The sequence below is a fragment of the Lampetra fluviatilis genome, chromosome 3 (assembly GCF_964198595.1).
Source record: "Lampetra fluviatilis chromosome 3, kcLamFluv1.1, whole genome shotgun sequence".
NCBI classification, from domain to species: domain Eukaryota; kingdom Metazoa; phylum Chordata; class Hyperoartia; order Petromyzontiformes; family Petromyzontidae; genus Lampetra; species Lampetra fluviatilis.
The window spans coordinates 17,497,282-17,514,082 of NC_136277.1; the positions used below are offsets into that span (position 1 = coordinate 17,497,282).

The window sequence follows — 16,801 nt, forward strand, 5'->3', positions numbered from 1 at the left end:
TGTAGTGTATGCCTTTGTGTATGGACCAAAAAGTACAGTACTTACTACATATGCGTGCTGAACAAAATGTCTAGTATGGAAATTATTATTCTATTTTTACACTTCTTTGAATATAATTTACATTTTAAAGTGTTTTTTTTTATGAGCTGACCTGGTCCAGGTAAATGCTAAATCCACCTAGCCAGTGTTTTACTGTATAATATATTCGAAGATGAGACTAATCATGTATCAAGAAAAGCCTCATTTAGTTTCATCTTTGGCTGCTGCTGTACAAGTATTTTGCTTGCGGGCGGAATCCAAGTAGCAAGAGAAAACCCACATATACATGTCAATGACATTCTAAAAATCTGCAAAACAGATATCAATAAATATCTTCCTTTAACTATTTACATTATTTGGGCTGCTCGTTGCCTTTTCTGATTTGGACGAACACATATGAAACCTGACTAAGCCACAAAACCTGTTCCAAAGTTCTGGATTACAGGCCTGAAAAAAATGGCCAAAGATGGGGGGGGAAAAAACAATTAAAACAAAATAGAGAAGAAGAAAGGCAAGTTTAACAAGAGGCAGGGAGAGAAAGGAAAGACAAGGAGATGGCCATACCCGAGGTATCATGTGATGCGACTCCTCCACAGCTACATGAAGTAAACACAATCGCTTATTAAAGCATGTGTTGTTTTGTTTCACATAAAACTAGTGACCTATTGTGTAAGCCTCTTATTTATTATCCATCTTGAATTATTCTAGCCTCTGCTACCCAACCACAACTAGGTGCAAACTTGTATACAGTATTAAAAAAATAGCTGTGAATAAGTTAAAGTAAAAACTTTTCTTATCTGTGTTTCTCTCAATTGTTCCTTCTATTATCTGCAAATGCCAGATGTCATATCCTGTTTCCATGAGCCCTGGGGCATTACAGTGGAGCGTAAAGGAAAGACGAACAGGGCAATGGAGAACTCTGAAGGAGGCACAAGCAGACATGGAGATGCATGGCAAAATATGCAGGCAAATGTGGTGAAACACAGATGCTGGTGGATTTCGAGGGAACATGCTTGAGGCAAAGGAAGACACAGGGTTCATGTGGGAGATGCAGGGAGACAGGAGCGTGCAAGAGATAAAAGAAGAAACAAGTATAACCCGTAAAAACAAAGTTTTTCACTATAAATCCTTTATATGCGTGGCGGCTAGAGTCCTCTCGTCCTCTGGCTTGAGATGGCTGCCACCTATGGGTCAGATGATTGTCTGGCAGCATTAAACAATTGGTAATTAAATATTTTTAAAATGTTCCCTAAACAGTGTAACATTTTGGAAAAAAATTTTCACGAAAATACATTGTCACGCACAACGAGTCTGTGTGCAAAATGTCAGCTCGATTGGATCACGGGAAGTGGGTTAAAAAACGACCGAAAGATTTGCATGGTCCTAAGCAAGCAAGCGAACTTAATATAAAGGATTTAAAAAAGACAAGCAGCACCACCAGGAACCACTAAGCTGGAGTAAACATAGGATCGAACAGCGTGAAAGACTTAGTGATCATATGATCTCTACAGTGGCCCACGCTGCTCAACACAATATGATTATTTAAAAAACTTTATTTATTCAGCCTGACATCATAACCTGCTGGCTATACAGACACAGCCAAACAGAAAACAGGTAGCTATTATTCAAATGTACATATTATAGATATACCGACTATATGCTTTAATAACATGTTAAAATCTGAATTTAAATAATTAGCATTGTTTTTACCTATACTCTTTAACAATAATTAAAATGGCAAATTAAGAAAAACATTTAACTAAAAGGAAACCGAACTCATGACTGAAATTGTAATGAAGTCCTAACTATAACTGCTTTGTTTATATGCTTTACAGTAACATCGCTATTTTGGTAATTATTACTGTCTAACAAAAAGCGATGCAGTGAGAGTCAAGACTTATCAGGGGATTAACGATACTAAATTTTAGTTCAACTGAAACAGAGTTAACTTTAGAGACATAAGCCGTCACTGGGGGAAATAAATATTTCAAGTATCGGCATGGGTAGGTGATGGAGGCAGTCTAAGCGATCCCATAATGGGCATTGGACATTCTAAATATCCAGTCATTTAAAAACAAAAACACTCAAAAACAATGGCAACACTTTCCATTACGATTTCAAAATCAATACCAGTCAATACCGGTGGTTCAGAACACTGTGTGCTGTGATCCCTGTCGGAGGGGACACGGAGCGAGAGACACATCAAAGCTACATTTAAAGGGTGTCTCTTCTTAGGCCTTGATTATAAGTAAATTACGAAATATGACTGCAGTTGCTTATGACATGCATGTCCATTGCACTCCCTCTGATTCGTCAAACCTCGACAATGGCTCAGTTCCACCCCTCTCACCCAATCAATGATATCGCATAGGACTGCATATTCCATAGTTCCTTCCATCATAGTAAAACTGTTAATCTGCTTGGCACAACAATCACATCTGACCTGTCACGGAATGGCTCTGTTACTAATCTGGCTAAGAAGGCATTAAAAAAGCTTTGTTTTTTCTCCTTCGCCAAATCCTTCTTTAACTCCTAACAATTATTACTACTACATGAAGCACGATTCGGCCAAAGTTGGGATAGTGTTGTTGGAGCTAGGGTGGAGCAGTTGCTACCTCACTGTACTTAATAGAATTCAGTGTCAAGCAGTCAGGCTGTTTGATGATTCAGCACACAATAATTCACTCGTCACTCGCTCAAGGGCAGTCGGTTGCCTCCTCACCACATTTATATCACTACGACCATGGTTACTCTTCCTGGGACTTTACGGATATGATTCCTCCAACCGAGTTGAGGATTCAGTCTACCAGACTGACTTTGTAGCATCCAAAATGCAGCATGTCAAAACACTTCTCGCGCTGCTGAACTCTGGAAGTCTCTCTCATCATATATTTTGCCAAGCTCTTATATCCTTGCTCAATTTAACAAAACGTATTAACTCTCATCTAATACAATTGTGATGGTGCTGTTTGTTGATAGCCGCTTGGCATTTGGGCCTTTGGGGCTGTGCTTAGCAACACTGTTAAAAAAAAGTTCTCGCCCTCATAAAACCGGTCAGGAAAATGTGGGAACTAAAACATAAACAACGGGGGCTTAGACATAGAGACACGTATAGACAATGAGATAGGCAGAGATAGAAACGACACACATCGTAGATAGACCTGGTGGCAGCCATGGAGAAATGGGACAATAGGAAGCATACATAAAAAGAGATGTGGAGATAGAAGTGGCTACAGTCATAAGCAGAACAAAGTACTAAAGAGATCCAATCCTCGCCCAGAGGCAGACAGAAGAATGCAGATCAAAATTGTGCAACGAGTACAAACCATATATCGCATAAAGTGATCTGGCCTCGTAGCTCAGCAGTACAGCTCGAAAATTGGAAGGTTGCAGGTTCAAACCCAGATTGGGGGTTGACTGAAACAATCATGCCTCTAGGATTGATGACATGATTACAACTTTGTGGGTACTCTTATGGAGAGACTCACCCCCACCATGGGAATGTAAAATTTGCACCACTGGCTCAGGGCTGTAAACAGGAGATGAACACCACTTCAATGCTCATTTGAGCGTTAAATCACATTGAATTGACTTTTTTACGGTGTGTTGTGGTTTTACACAAATATAGAAGGCGGAAAAGAGATGCCTACAAAATTAGACTTGAAGAAATGGAGACAGAAACATTCACACACAAACACCAAACACAAGAGTTGAATAAATTCAAACAGGCTGATGTGTCATCTGGAGAAGCACGCATATTTTGCCAACTCCACAGTCCTGTGCAATTAAACATGATTGTTTACCAAAGGGCAGCCCATCCTATGAGTGAGGCGATTTAAAAAAAATAACTGAGACTGACCTTACTAGACACTAACCACCACGAGTCAGCATACACTTACCACTCAGCAGATACTCACCACCCACCAGACATTCACATTCACTAGACGACACACTCACCACTCAGCAGACACATACCAGACACTCACCCCTTACCACCCAAGCAGAGACTCAAGACATGTGCTCCAGGCGCTCACAAGAAACTACTCACCAATTACAAGCCACTAACCCACTCACCAACACCACTCAACGATACTCAATACTCACAATGCATTCACCATACATACACACACACACTCACGTGACACTCACCAACCAGAGACAAGACTAACTCAGCCACAAATTCACGACTCACAAGCATTTGCCACTCATATACACTTATTATGCGTCGATCCGCAGCGGGTGTTGCCGACGAGTACTATTTAGGCTGTGTCGTGCAATAGCATGTTACGTCCATCAGGAGGTGCACCGCTCAATGTGAAAAGGATGTGCCCCCATGGTTTTTTAGATGTGTAAAAGGTCGTAGGTCATATATAGGTCATGTTAAATCATATCGGGCATTGCATTCTCACGGCCTGAAGGAAGCATAAATGGACACTGTACGCATAAAGTTACTTAAGTAAATAATGTGACTGAGTGACATATTGAAAGGCAAATTAAGCTGTTAACATGTGGATAGAATGCTGTTATATATAAATTCTGATTACAACAATCACTAAACATCCACACGAGTGTGCTCCTCCCACACAGTGATGCACCGCTGGAAGGCATCCTCTACTAGGGCTATCTCAAATTATAGGAAATAATTTACATTGCACTTGTAATTAAAACTCCTCATTCACAAATATGAGAGCAGGCTGTGGTTATTACACCATTATCTGGGACCATAATTTATTTTATAGTCGTGTATTGCCTGCACTATCATGGACAACAAGATTACAGCACTTTCTGACAAAATCACTATTACCCATTTTAAAAAGGGGGTCAAGAACTAGATCTTAGTAAAGATTTGAATTATCTGCTGCCAAAAATTATTAAATACTATACCCCATAACGCACAAGAACATTAGGAAAAAATTCACTGGACGTGTTGGGCCTTGCAAAATTGTCCACTTTGAAATTCCTATTTGAGAACTTACCATGAGGTTTGTCACTTATGCAACTCTGAAAGTAATGTTTTGTTATAACAAGGTGAACTAACTCCAATTATTTCCAGAACATTATGAACAGGTAAAAAAAAAGTTATTCTCTTACAGGAAGACCCAAAAAACTTAAAATGTAATACCAATTGAGAATAGGTTTTCATATTTTGGTACTGGCAAAGGAGGTCCCATGATAAAATACCAATTATTTAAATAGTGATAATAATGACTCACCTCATCTCTGTTGCCAGCAGCGAAACACAAAGGAGGCTGGTTTCACAAGTCCTGCAGTACAAGTATTACTATGGCGCCACTTTGGGAGACAGGGTGGCACAGTGGTAAGACTTGTGCCTCACAGCAACAAGATGTGCCTGGGTTGGATTCACTACTCAGATGCATTTTCTGTGTGAAGTTTGTATGTTCACCTCCTGTCTGTCCTGTGTGGGTTTGGTTTCCTCACATCGCTAAAAGAGAATGCAATTTGTTTTGGCCAAACATACCAATGCTGAAAAATTACCTGCATTTTACTGAACTGGGATTACACATCTCAACATCACCCCCTCTGTGAAACCGTGGCAGGATCCTCATGAAAAAAGTTGTGATACTCTAGTTAGGCTTTCCTGGGTAAAGCATAATAGTAATTCAGACTCGGAACTTATGAAAGCCTGATGTCACACCAGAAGGCATGGACTTCCCCTATAGCTGTGGGAAAATACAGCAGAATGGGACTTTTTGTCACAATTATCTCATTTCCTTCATAAACGCTGAATCAGGCTTGGGCACTAGAAGAGCATGAGTTAACAATTTATATTTATCGCTTATGAGTATTTCTTATTTGAAGCAATTACAGTAACACTTCACTACATCTACTAATTCAGAGGTACAGACTACAAGTAATACCACATCCACAACATAAATTAGATTTTTTTTGTCATCCTTAATTATCATCATACATTTTTGGTGAATCTTTGACAAAAATACTTACATCGGAGGACCTTATTTCATACATTCACAGCTATGGGTCTTAAAATGGCAAGCTTAGTAACAACTGTATATTCAAATACACAGAGAAATAATACAAATGTAAAAGTATACAACTACGTAAAACGCCTGCCATAGCATTTAGCCTATGAACCATCACATAGCGGAGATGCCCTGTCTTGGTGCAAGCTCTCTGGGCTGGCTACGCATGTAGACAAGACGTCTTGGGGAAATCATTCGAGTGGGTTACATCTCTTGCTGACTAAATGCATTCCAATGCACGAGGGTTGACTTTTTGAAGCACTAAAACACTCCCCGAGTAATAGGGGCACAGGAGGAGCCTTTGGGGGGCACTTTGTGTACAGGAAGTTTCTATTTATTCGATAACGCTTCGGCAACGCAGTACCAGTGGGATGATGTTGTATTCAAATCCTTTGACCGTACCCAAAAGGCAAACGTTATATTTACGCTTTACAGTACTGAATAAAATACGCATGAAAACGACCCCACGGCAGTGAAAACGCTGCATAAGACACCGTACGAGGAACTTCCCCCCACGCCTCCAACACCACCATGGGTTTGCAGCTAAAACCAAGAACAAAAATCACTTGAAGATTGTTTCACGAAAGTGACCACTTCATTGCATGTTTACTAATCCTACACAAGACACGGGGGGATCATCCGGTTCAGTGCTCATTTGAGCAGGAAATCACGTGCTTGGAGAAGCCCGTGAACACGGCAATAGGATTTTGTAAAGAACCCGGACAACACTGGTTGAGTGGAACATAGCATGCACAATATTTCACGGTCTTACTGAAATACATCAACAATAGCTGAAGATCTCCTTCAAGGTTTTTTTTTTAAGTTTGCGAGTCCATGAGCTGGATTATCCCATATACAGTGCAGTCACACACGTCTTGTTGTATCGGCATGGGTACAACCTCAACAATGAAGTGTTCATTCTGACATCGAACATCGAAAGGAAGCATGGAATTGCACATTTGAACATTCTTTAGGAAGTGAGGCCGATGCGGATAAGGTTCTGAGAATCATTTAAGGAAGTACTGTGCTTGTAATGCGTTATAACCCCGTATGAAACACTATATTAGGTGGCGTACAGGCAGTCCCCGACTTACGATATCTCGATCTTACCATGGCGATTCAACAAAATTGCCATCAAACTAACATCGTTCAAGTATGCAGACGACAGACAGAATCTTGGTGAGTACACTACAATATGATACGTTACGTTCAATGCATTTATGATACGTAGCTTTACCACGATAAATTGCTCTGTTTTGCTAAATTATCACCGTTCTTTAAGATTCCTGGGTAGGCCGAGCCATCTTCGACTTACGACATTTTAGACTTACGATGGGGTCGTCGTAACGCATCTCCATCGTAAGTAGAGGACTACCTGTATATCCAATATATATGTAAGTAGATAACAATATATATGTATGTAGATAACAACTAAACACGTGGCGATCTACGAACTTAGGCTGTTCGGGTTAACTTATCAGCAACAACGCGTCGCTTTAAACAAAAACAAAATTTCACGTTCAATTGCACCGAGGGTTACGTAATCACGGGGACGTTTCAGACGCATATCACACAACACACGAGGCGACGAGATTGCCTCGTGTGCTCCATCGCTGCTGTAAGCTGATAAATGTAGCGACATCACAACACTACAGCTCGTCACGTTACCACCACCCCCCCCCCCAACTCAACACGGCCATGCCTTCAGCTTAACCACCGCCGCCGCTGCTGCTGCTACGTCTCATTAGCGAGGGAAAAAGTGTAAATAGGTGTGCATGTTTCAGGCTGTGGACGGTAAAGACTCACCACGTGCCCGCTGCGAAAGCCTTCTAACCCACCTCCCCACACGTTAACTCCGGCAGCAGCAGTAACAGCAGCAGTTGTGTAAGAAGTGGGAGTTATCCAGCAGCAGCAGTAACAGCAACAGTTGTGTAAGTCGTGGGGAGTTATCCAGCAGCAGCAGCAGTAGTAACAGCAGCAGTAACAGCAGCAGCAATAACCCTGCACTGCTGCCTCACCACTCACTGTGCAGTCAGGAGCTGACGCCTCTAGCCCCGCCCCCTCCCTCTAGCCCCGCCCCTCCATCTAGCCCCGCCCCTCCCTCTTCCCCCACCCCCCTTCCCCTACCCCCCCCATACGACTCCTCTCCCCCCAAACTACCCCTCCCCCCCAAACTACCCCTCCCCCCCCCCAAACTACCCCACCCCCCACTGTGGTAATAACCGACGATTACACAGCTACGCCCACACAAATCTACCCCCGCCCCACTACACACTCGTGACCCCCCCACCACCACTCGCTACCTTTACTCCCACCCGCTCCCCACTCTCATCCCCCCCCCCACACACCGGGCCGGGAGGGCATCTCCATTGGTCCGCAGTGACGACACAAAGGGGGGGGGGGTGGGAGCCGTGGAAGCAGGAAGCCCTTTCCACCCACGGCCTCCCTGCGGTGACACACGCGCGCGTTCACGTGGCAGCCGTGATTCGCTGTCGCTACTGCTGCTGCTCAATTGAGACGTGCGGCGTGATTGTGCTGTGTGTGTGTGAACTGACTCATGCATCTTAAGACACACACGCACTTGCTTGCCGTATACCCACCAAAGCACACACGCAATTGCTTCCTGCACTATGAACGGCTCTTGTGACATTTGGGATCGTCCGCATGTGGCACGGATTTTGTAAAAAAAAATACGGTTTCAAAGTTGAACCCCACGGGGCTTTTAGCCATTGTAGCAGCTATATCCAATAGCACTGAGTGGTTTTGTATGTGAAGTTTGGTTTTTAGCCCATGGTCTGTAGACTGGTAAGTGTCAAGGATATGATGATTGTGATTTGTGGCAAGTGTCACTGCCTCTACGTATGCGTGTGTTTTCTCCGGACACTAGTTTACCCCAACATGTCAAATATTAATGGCACTATACTGACCAAACATCTCTTGAAAATGTCTTAAGACTCGGTGATGCTCTCCTGGGTAAATAATTGGTACTCAATTGACATTTAATTTCTGGAAAATCCCACAATATCGGAACTACGTGACATGACACTGAAATGGGCTCACGAATCGCACCAATGGGAACTATAAAAACCTAAAATCTTGTGATTATTAGGCGCTGTGTCATTTCTAACTGTTGCTATAGTATTCTTTGGGTCTTTCGGTAAAGTCACGTAGATAGATTCAAAGAAAATAACAAAACTAAAACTGAATTCCTTCAGTCACGAAAGCTTTAAGTCAAAGATTTGTTACTAATTTGTTGCTATAGTATTCACCATTTTAGTGCTAGATTCGCATTTTGTCAAAATGTCTGCAACACATCAAACGCCTCGGCAATTTGTTGGTGACAGCTAGAGACGTTCAAAGTTTTTGTTACCAAAAAAATTGGTGAAAAGATTAATCTGTCAACCTGAGAATATGGCTCATGCTCTTAATGTGCACATTAATAGAAAGTTAGTGTGCGAGCGGATGGAGTGGTGAATGACTTATACAGTAAATGGGGTCGGGCAACTCCTCGGGGAAGAGGATGCTCTTTAGACTCAGGGCTTCACAGCGACTGACTAAGCAACTAAAGACTTGGTTGTGGGTGGGGGGATGGGTGGCATTAATACTTGAGGATAAGGGCAAGCGAGGTGGAGGGTGGCATCGAGAATGCAGGCTCAATGGGGTGCTATGAGGCTTAATAAAAAAAGATAACAAGACTTCCTGGGAAAAATAGTAACCGTGGGGGGTGGGGGGCTAGTTTTGAGACTCCACAGGGGTCTGGAGATTAGAAAGGTGGTGAGGCGGGCAGTGGGGGTGCTATGATGCCCGTTGGAGGGGATGGGTGGATGATGTTAGGGGTATTTGGTGGGTGATAGTGGGGCGGCAAGGACGGCAGGAGGCCCGTTGATAGACATCGAATTTGGTCACGTGGATCACAGTGTAAGCCGTATGTCCAGTGTAAATATTTATGGCGTGAAAAGTGAGCTATTGCCCTTGATCAATATTGATAAGGTGACCAACCCATGATCTCCACCCTCCACACATCAACAGTAGCCTTTGACGTACATAACGTAACATATTCATATATAGAGAGTTTGGAGGAAACAACCATCTTAGATTTCTGATAACATAGTCATCATAAAGGGAATGAACTGCAGTAAACGTTAGCATAACTTAATGGAAAAGGATGCAATATCATGACCAAACAAAGGTCACGTACAAAGGTTTGCTAAGCAATTGGTGATATCTGTTCGAGGGACAACTGTATGTCTACGTCGGACAGCTGCTCAAGGCGGACTGGGATCAAAATGGTGATATGAGGCAGACGAGTCGGTTGGAGTGTTTTTGGGAAGCTGAACTTGATCATGAAAAGCAACATGCCGATGTGCCTGAATAAGAAATGTATGATCCGTGTGTATTGCCTATTATGACATGTATGGTTAAAAATGACATCATAAAAACGTGAGAAAAGTGGGCTTGGGCAGGACACATAGCTAGAAGGGATCATGGAAGATGGACAAGAATGATAACAGAGCTGCAGCCAAGGAACGGAATGTGTCCGGTGATGCCTTCCATGTAGGAGACACATCTATGAAATCAGTTCATGTGCAATTACTCGATGTATTGTTACATTGCAGGATCATGAAAAGTGGCGATGGCTTGGGGAAGCCTTCGTCGAGCAGCATATTGATCATGGCTGTTGAGTATGATAACAGTCTGTCTTATCATCTTTTAAATAATTTGTCAAATGCGTAAGTGGTTGTCCTGTGGGGTGGAGGTCCTATCAAGAGTTTGTCCCCATTAAAAAGAAAATGGGATTTTCCACCACTGGCCTCAGCACCAATCAAGGAGACACTGACATTTTAATACTTGCATATATAATTTAAAACAGATGAAATTAGGTAACAAGTGTATTGTATTCATAAGTTACAGATTGTATTAACGTTCAAAACTTCAAACGTACGTCCCCAGTGAACATGTCCCCCAACTGTAAAAGTATTGTTTAATACATTTCACCTTAGCATCAAATTATTCAGAGTTTGTATACATGTAATATAACATATGGAAAACAATCTTTTAATTATAAAAGGGTCTGCGGAAATGTTTTGAACAAACCAAAACCTCTGTGGCAGAATGACATCGTCGCAATGGTAAAGTTACGAGTTCAAATCCCGGTCACAGGTCGACTCAAGAAATGAACCCTTCCCGGGTCAATAAAATGTATACCACTTTGTGGGAAGAGACCAGCTTCAGTCAATGTGGACTTTCCACCACAGGAAAAGAAGGACCTCCAATGTAGATGATTGCCTAATGCTTATTTAGATTCGGGTGTAAGACTTTTGCAAACAACGAATCCCATAAACTAATATTGCCATACAGTATTTAACATTTAAATGTTCGTTGACCTATGGATAGACTCACTCCAGCCATATGAATGTAGAATTTTCACCACTGGCTCAGGGCTGTAAATATGAGATAAGCACTTCAATGTTCGTCTTCACAGGAAATCGCTGACTCTTTTGACTAATCTGCTTTGAATTATAGTTACAACACATTGTACGTAAATTATCAAGGTTCTCTTCTAAGGAAATGGCGATGTAATAAATGGCATTAATGGTGAGTATACCTGAACCTTGTCTGGCATGAGTCCCAGACATTAAGCACACACAGCAGATGCGGGTGTGTGGAAAATCATATTAAATGGTTTTGACTGACAATGCTTCAAAGTTTATGCACGTGCTCCTGCCGTGTATAGTGTGAGTACAGACTTTAAGTGAGCTATTCGTGTGTTATTGCCATGGATAAATGTACCAAAACCCACCCACAGCTGCCCCCTATAAACACAGCTGTGAACATTTTCCACTCTTGGAGAGTCCCTCATGCTCACCAATATATTTCTTGGGAGTAAATGTGCTACAAAAGCACATTGGTTTTGCTGTAAACACTTGTGATGCAACTTTACTTTAAAAAAACATAAGTACTTTAATTTCAAAACTTACCAAACAGTTTTTATTTGGAAAAAAAATGCAAAGGGATGTCAATGCTGTGTATTAAAGCTTGTCACAGTATATGTGTCAATAACATAAATGTATCTCAATTGGGGTGTGCAGCGAATGGCTATTGTGAGAAGCCAATAGAGCTCTTTATTAGTTAACTCTTGTTAGAGTTCGTCGGGAAAAGAAGTTGCATGAGTTTTTCTTACAGTTGTAAGTGTGCAAATGGCAATACAGTCCTGTAAACGGAGCGTGTATCCTGATGTTCTACAGACACCCAACAGGGGGCACCACTGCCAAACGACTGCAAATTACAGTTCACATCCTTTGGAGGTACAGGGATGCTGGCATGGATAATCTAATTGGAAGAGAGATCGTTCTCATTCTATCAAAGCAAAAAACATAATTTGCGACTACTTACGAATTATATAAAATCACGATGACATAAACACTTATTAAGTGGCTGATAACATCTTGAAATAAAAACCCAATGCAGGACCCTCCTCAAAATGGGTCCTGCAACCAAGTGTGGCTTTCCTGGATAAATAAGAAAGTCATACATCCAACTGCTCCATGAAAAATGTATCATGAAAAATGTATCATGAAATATGTTGGTTACAAAGCAGACAATGTCAGAATACAAAAGGCCATGCTATAAATTTCGATAGTGTGTTTGAGCATTAAACACAAAATTTTGACTGTAACCCAAGGCCATTGAGACAGGTGAATGAAGAGTGCAGGGTGCACTATGCTGCCTTTTCACACCTTGGTGAATATAATTTGTCACATTGCTGGCCAAATTATATTCTGAATATCCAAGTTGTTTATTATTTTGTTATCCCATGAGATTTTTTGCATCTTCCACACATGCCTTGATTCAAAGGTGAAGAGCAAATTCTCTTGTTGTTTTGTTAAATGCCAGCTATCTGGGACATAAGTAGCACATATATTACTACTCAAAAACCCATCTCTTAGTAATAAAATTGGACCTCTCAACTCTTCCAAAGTTAGTTTATGTAACCGGTACTACCTACATACTGGAGTCTCAAATAACACACAATATGAAAAAGCACACAGCCTCTGTGCCACCAACAGTTCCTTAAGAAGTACAATCTTAAGTCACCATCACATTTGGCCACGCAGATAAGTAATTAAATCCTCTAAAATCTCCACTTGTGATAAAGATGCAATAACCCCATCCAAAACCAAAAGGAATTTTAAGATTCATCGACCATGTTTCTATGAATGTAATTCATAATTAACACAAATTATATGTTCATGGAAGATATACTTTATATTGTGACCATCATTTCTGCGGAAGGGCTATTTTGTCTAAGTTCTGAAAAAGACATTCACTCCTTACCTGATAGTGTGAAAATGAGGTTTCTGCCAAGATGTGTCCTTGCGTCACCTCTGTTGAACCCACGAACCGAGCTCCTTCCATTGCAAACAAAAGCAAATATCACAAAGTCAGTGCTTCACGTACTATTTTCAATTAAATCACAGCCGTCAACAAATACCCCTCATAAAATTATAGCTTACTCAGTAAGTGATAAATAATTATATTAAATAGCCATGTAAAGATTTCTCCCCTTGTCACAATTCAGGCTCACAACTAGAATCAAGAATTCAGAAAAATTTTTATCTTTCAAAATCATTTAACTCGCTTAAAAAAAAAATCAGAATTATGGCATTAGATGAATAAATGCCATTCGGATATCTGTAGCTAGCAGTGCATCATCTTGTGTTATAAAACGACCCCAGAAGGTGACACCGCAGAACAACTTTAGGGGTTACTTCGGTGAACCACTTTATCCATCCACGGGGAACACCTTTAAAATGCTAAGCAAATATTTTTTTCATCGTATGTCAATTGAACCAGTGTTTTTTCCAGTTATCAAAGCTGGAATGATCCAAATGATGTGGAAAACCAAATTTAACACGTATCATTGTACAGTATTATTGATTCCACCGATATTCACACACATAAGAAACCCACTTTAATCATGGGCGGCTCCTGATACTGTCACTTTCATATTGTTTCTCTACAGAGATATAAAAAACTACCACATTGGCTTCTTTCCTCTGTTTTAAATTAAAATTTCTGCCTTTGTAACGCAGCATATTAATAGTTTCTGCACGGCGCATCAATAAATAAATAAGTTAGCTGTTACTGGTGTCTAAACGCTCTCTGAAGCGTTGTAAATGCGGCATAGAGTTAATTAAAATTGACACCCACGAGCAGGACGCCTTCTCGCATTGGTGTGTCAGATGGCTGGAATGTCGCACGATATCCCATCCATCGCAAGTCACCTCCAGGAGGACTTCAAGCAGGGGCGATTGACGGTATCAATCAAGGTCTGCTTATCAGCTATTTCTGCATTCCATTGCCAGATCAACAACATAAGAGTGGGGTCGACTCCAATGCTAACATGATTGAGGTAAATGGCAATAAAAAGACCCGTGGAACCTGCGGTTTGCATTTTAAACATTCAAACACGATCACCATTTGAACCTATGCCCAAGACCTCAGAGCGTCTTTTGATGCGATAGCTTCTTTTTCTGGTGGCCATCATGTCGGCCTGGAGAATCGGGGAACCCCAGGCACTGTTTGCACATAACCTATTCATGGACTTTAAGGTCAATATGGTAGTGTTGAGAACTTCTCCTCAATGCCAAGGGTCAATTTGCAGCAGGAACTACACCTTCTGAATTTGTCTGCTGAACAGGCAAATGATGCTGCAATCACCTGATGAAGCTCGGGCACTCAAATTATACCTTCAAGAAATATGGATTGGTGAAAGCCCATGAAGTTATAAATGCAGAATGCTGCAACGTTGGGATCATGATACATATGAGCAAAAACATAGGTTCACAAAACAATGTAAAATATCCATTGGAGGAACACAACTGGAAAACACATCAGAATATGTTTACATATGAAGTATCGGAAATGACGGCAGGAAACTTCTTGACGGGTAACACACTTTTTATTAAATCTTGACTTGTCACAATACAACGTGTGGTCTCTATTCTTCCGACGACCCACTTTACTTAACTCGTGTAGACTCTCTCTCTCTGGCTACACTCTGTACTTAACTCGTGTAGACTCTAGGCCTATGGCTACACACATCACTCGTCTCGTATAGACCCTATGCCTCTGGCTACACACTCCACTCGTCTCGTGTAGACTCTAGCTCTCTGGCTACACACGTCACTCGTCTCGTGTAGACTCTAGCTCTCTGGCTACACACATCACTCGTCTCGTGTAGACTCTAGCTCTCTGGCTACACACGTCACTCGTCTCGTGTAGACTCTAGCTCTCTGGCTACACACATCACTCGTCTCGTGTAGACTCTAGCTCTCTGGCTACACACTCCGCATGCTGACACTGCATGCTCCCCCTACACTCCGCCTCTGGGTTACACCGAGTCCGGGTCCTCACAGGACAGCGGGACTGGGTACCGCAGGGCCCTGTCTCTTCCTCTCTGTCTTCAGTCTTCGCTGGTTACACTCTCCCCGTGCGCCTGTGCGCATCACCTTATATAGTCCCTCCTCCCGGGAGACGGAGCGGATGCGGACCTCGATGCGAGCATCGCTCCTTAGTGAACCAATCACGACGCGCTATCTCTACGATCCGCTTTCCCCCAGCGCGTGTTTCCACTCATCACCCAATCACGCCGCGCTGCCACCCGATCACTCCCACACCAGCGCGTCACCGGCACCCAGCCAATCAGCACCACACAACACACGATCCCGCGCTGACCCCTGATCCCTCACCGTCAGCGCGCGTCACCACACACACATCCAATCCCGACGCGCTGGCACCTGATCGCTACCCCAGCGCGTATCGCCACTACACATAGAACAGTACCTAGGACAGGTATTAAAGGCAGACAAAAATCAATATGATAAAATAGAAATGTGGAACAGAGAAGGTTGGATTGCTGTTTGAAAACTGAACTCGATGTGAAAAGCAGAACACCAATGTGACTAACGTAGAACATTTTAAGAATTGTATGATGCCTACCATGACATGTATCAGAAACATGGACAATGACAAAAACTGCACAGTGATGTATGGAGAGAATTACACCGAGTAACATTAAGAGGAACACATGGATTGGGGAACAAACATATGTACATTACAGATACCAAATCGACTTTAGAAAAGTGGTGGACAAGCACAATTAACAATTTTAAAAAACCTGAACACATTCATTAATAACACTGTGGCCTTAACAGTAAAAATATACAAGAGGTGACGTTTTGGGCGATGATCCTTCTTCATAGCACATGTAAGAAACCTTAGTGCGCATGGGCAGAGTACTTTTGCTGGAAGGGATGATGGGCAGTGGTTAATAGAGTGGCAGCCAAAGCAAAGTGCATGCAATGAGGTCCGACACAGAGATGGAGTGATGAAATCAGCTCGTGTACAGAAGTGAGATGGATTGTTACATTGCAAGATCATGAGAGATTGTAAAGGCTTTAACAGGCTTTCATTCAGTAGTGGATAGATCATGGCTGATGATGACATATATATTTAAAACTGTCAATATACTGTTCATCTAGTTGGGCAAAACTGTCCACCAAAATAAGCTGAGGTGAATTCGAAATGTTTGTGCAAATACATTCTTTAGTTGTCACTTTTAGCCACCCGAAATCTGTCAAAGTTAAATGTGCAGTCATCCACAAACATATTCGGGCTGCAACAATGTGCCTTGTTTTGGCACAAGCTTGCCAACGGAATGCCAATACCACTGGCACACCCTTACAGTGTGTGGGAGC

At 42.1% G+C, this 16,801-nt stretch overlaps 1 protein-coding gene across 10 annotated transcripts in view; it reads right to left on the reverse strand.

Moving 5' to 3' along the window:
- LOC144953594 (uncharacterized) overlaps positions 1-16,801 on the reverse strand; it is a 194,153-nt gene that overhangs the window by 60,849 nt on the left and 116,503 nt on the right. For 8 of the 10 annotated variants that reach the window (XM_078884172.1, XM_078884205.1, XM_078884199.1 and 5 more), the window contains one exon: positions 13,377-13,450. The exons of 1 other annotated variant lie outside the window; for it this stretch is intronic. In XM_078884172.1, the coding sequence (XP_078740298.1) occupies positions 13,377-13,450 (74 nt within the window). Of the gene's footprint in view, positions 1-7,847; positions 8,004-13,376; positions 13,451-16,801 lie in introns of those variants that run through there. One more of the 10 variants, XM_078884224.1, reaches the window with a different exon arrangement.